The sequence below is a fragment of the Aquila chrysaetos genome, unplaced genomic scaffold (genome assembly GCF_900496995.4).
Source record: "Aquila chrysaetos chrysaetos unplaced genomic scaffold, bAquChr1.4, whole genome shotgun sequence".
Classification (NCBI taxonomy): Eukaryota; Metazoa; Chordata; class Aves; order Accipitriformes; family Accipitridae; genus Aquila; species Aquila chrysaetos.
In genome coordinates, this window is record NW_024470340.1 from 1 (window position 1) to 2,969 (window position 2,969).

Here is a 2,969-nt window from a genome sequence, read left to right on the forward strand (position 1 = left end):
CCTACTTATTCCAAATTACTAGATCCAGTAAGCAAGGTGGCCAAATGTATTCAAGCCATAGCAGCCACAGCAATGTTGGTTGAAGAGAGTCGAAAGCTAACCTTCGGGGGTAAACTGATAGTTTATACTCCTCATGCTGTTAGGAATATATTGAACCAGAAGGCAGATGTTGTGGACACATATTTAGCTAACGGTCGCAAGAGCATTCCAGATGCCTTTAGAAGGCCTTGAACAGAATAAACAAGAAGACAAAAAAAGAAAGATACCAATTAGGAAAACACAGGTGCGCATTCCACGATAAAGAGAACTTGGCACAAACAACCTCAATTCGGCAGTTTATCTTGACCAATTAGACTGAGACAAGTCTCGCATGTTTTAGTTAGTATAACCAATTATGTCTTATGTTTATGCGTGTGTACAGTGTTGATATAACCAATCATTAAGTGTAACTAAGCGCGTGGACGGCACATGCTAACCAATCAACAGATGGCTTATGCATGAGCAGGAACTAGAAATAATATATAAACCGAGCTATTTGTACAATAAAGGGGCTTCACTTGATCACATTGGTCTGTGTGTAATGTCCTGAACCTCTGCAATTGGTGCCCAAACAGGGACCCTCGGATCGGTGTTGAATTCTACGACAGGAGCCGACGGAGAGAGGGAGCGGAGAAGCTGGCTGAAACAATCCCTGCTGCCCCGGCAGGATGACACGAGCCTCAGCTGAGCTGGGAAGACAAGGAAGCGCGTGCAAGTGAATAGAAAAACGGAATCTCGCCCTAATCAGGTGAGCGGTCGGAGAAGGAGATGGGGTTGGACAAAGAGCAAGAAGCGGTCCTAAACCTCCTTCAACATATTCTCTCTAAGAGAGGGCTGAAATGCGATAACTCCATAATAAAGGGGTTACTTTTATGGACTTGGGAGAGAGAACTTATTCCGAGTATAAATGTTGCATTTGAAGTAGCGACTTGGGATGATATAGGCAAGGCGCTGTGGGACACTATTAGCGCCGGGGGAGATAAGACAAAGGAGGCAAGCAAATATGCAACGCACTGGAAGGTAGTTCGAGATGTGCTGCAGGCAATGAGGGTGGAACGGCAAACAGCCGCTGCTGTCTGCATGGCGGTGATCCCTTCTGATGCCTCCATGTCAGCTGCGTCAGCCTATCCCGCTGCAGTTAGAGGGACATTTTCTACGCAGCTGTCTCTACCCCCCCGAGCATCCATTTCTGCTAGTGCTGAGACGTCTGTACAGACACAGCCTTTGCCTATACCCAGCCAGGTCGCTGGTGCCGAAAGTATCCCCCTGCCTGTTACTCCACGAGAAACGGGGGAATTAGGGGCGGCCGCTTGTCGCCCGATCGACTCGGAGGTGACAGACTTGGAGGTGATTAATGTGGATAGACAGATTGTAGAAGAGAAGGAACCATCATCATCAGGTAGTACAGTGGAAGAGCTCCTAAGAGAGGTGGTGAACCAGTTACAAGAACTGACAGTACGATCAAAAGAACCAGAAGTGAGGAGATGTTCATCCTCCCAGCCGGAAGGGCCCTCTAGAAAGGGTGAGCCGAGAAGGCAAGAGAGCGAAGATTTTGGCCGTATGCTGGTCTCACTGTCCTTACCACCACCGCACTTTAATCCATCCCGCCTCTCGGAGCCGAAGATGGTGGAACCATCCGCGCCCGCGATAGATGCGGAGCCGCCTGCAACAGCCGCTGCAGACGAGAGAGAGAGGCATTGGAGGGGAGTAATAAAAAACGCCCTTGTGGAAGGGACTATGATTCAAGCATTCCCAGTTGTTATACAGAATAACGGACTGAAAAGATGGGAGGCGTTTGACTGGAAAGTCCTTGAGAAATTAAAGACCACTGTGAGTCAATATTGAATCAAATCTACGTTAGCCCAACAATTGCTACAATTCATCTTTTCTGCTGATACGCTGATCCCTCAAGATATTATGCAAATAGTACGGTTGGTTTTGGAACCCTCACAAATGTTAGTATTTTTGCGACATTGGGAAGCGCTCTGTGATCGGGAACAGGCAACTCCACGACAGCCAACAGATCCCTTATGGGGAGTAACCACGCAGATGTTGATGGGTACTGGACCCTTCGCGGCAGGGAACGCCCAGGTGCAATGTATCACCGAGGTTCATCATCTATCACAGAATTTGGCGTATCAAGCCCTTATTACCTTACCAGACAAGATGCGAACCCATGTTTTTACTCAGGTGAAACAAGGGCCTAATGAACCTTTCGCACAATTTATTGATAGACTGCATAAGGCAATTTTTGATCATCCTGACATGGACGACGCCATGAAAGAGAAAGTATTAAAAATGATCGCTTTTGATAATGCGAATGAGAAGACACGCCAAGCATTGGGTAATTTGCCAAAAACTGCGGAGGTCGCTGACATGATAGAATACATGAATCGATCAGTGGAATCGCAGAAAGCAGCTTATGTTGCCGCAGCTGTACAAGGAGCTATAAAGCCGTTTCTCGATAAAGCCAGTAAGAAACCCTTGGTCAAGTGTTTTAATTGTGGCAAACTTGGACACATCAGGAGCCAATGTAAAGCTTCTGCTAGTAAAAGGTGGTGCAACAGTTGTAAGAAAGATAAACACACCACCCAAGAATGTAGAAAGAAGGGAAACTTTACACCAAGCGCGAAGGCCCCGAGCACGACAACACAAATGCAAGGGGCTTGGGCTGCCAGCCCTCAGGCAGCCTCACAACTGCCAGATCCGCCACTGCAGGAAGCTCCGGAGTGGACGTGGAAACCGCAGTAGACATTACACTGGTGGATGCAGGAGTCCACTTGGTGGATAGCAACATAGAAGGACCATTAGGGTTTGGGCTTAGTGCATTTTTAATAGGGCGATCTTCAATGGCTCTAAAAGGAATTCTGGTAGTCCCAGGACTTATTGATGCAGATTATTGTGGGACTGTGAAAATTATGATCCACGTT

The 2,969-nt window shown here is 47.3% G+C and overlaps 1 protein-coding gene across 1 annotated transcript; it reads left to right on the forward strand.

Moving 5' to 3' along the window:
* Positions 1-867: 867 nt before the first annotated feature.
* Positions 868-2,326, forward strand: LOC115337553 (the record flags this gene model as incomplete). The annotated part of the gene is made up of 2 exons (XM_030005931.2): positions 868-1,386; positions 1,468-2,326. Coding segments are annotated over 2 exons (936 nt in total), but the record flags the coding sequence as incomplete, so codon positions are not given.
* Between the last annotated feature and the right edge of the window lie 643 nt (positions 2,327-2,969).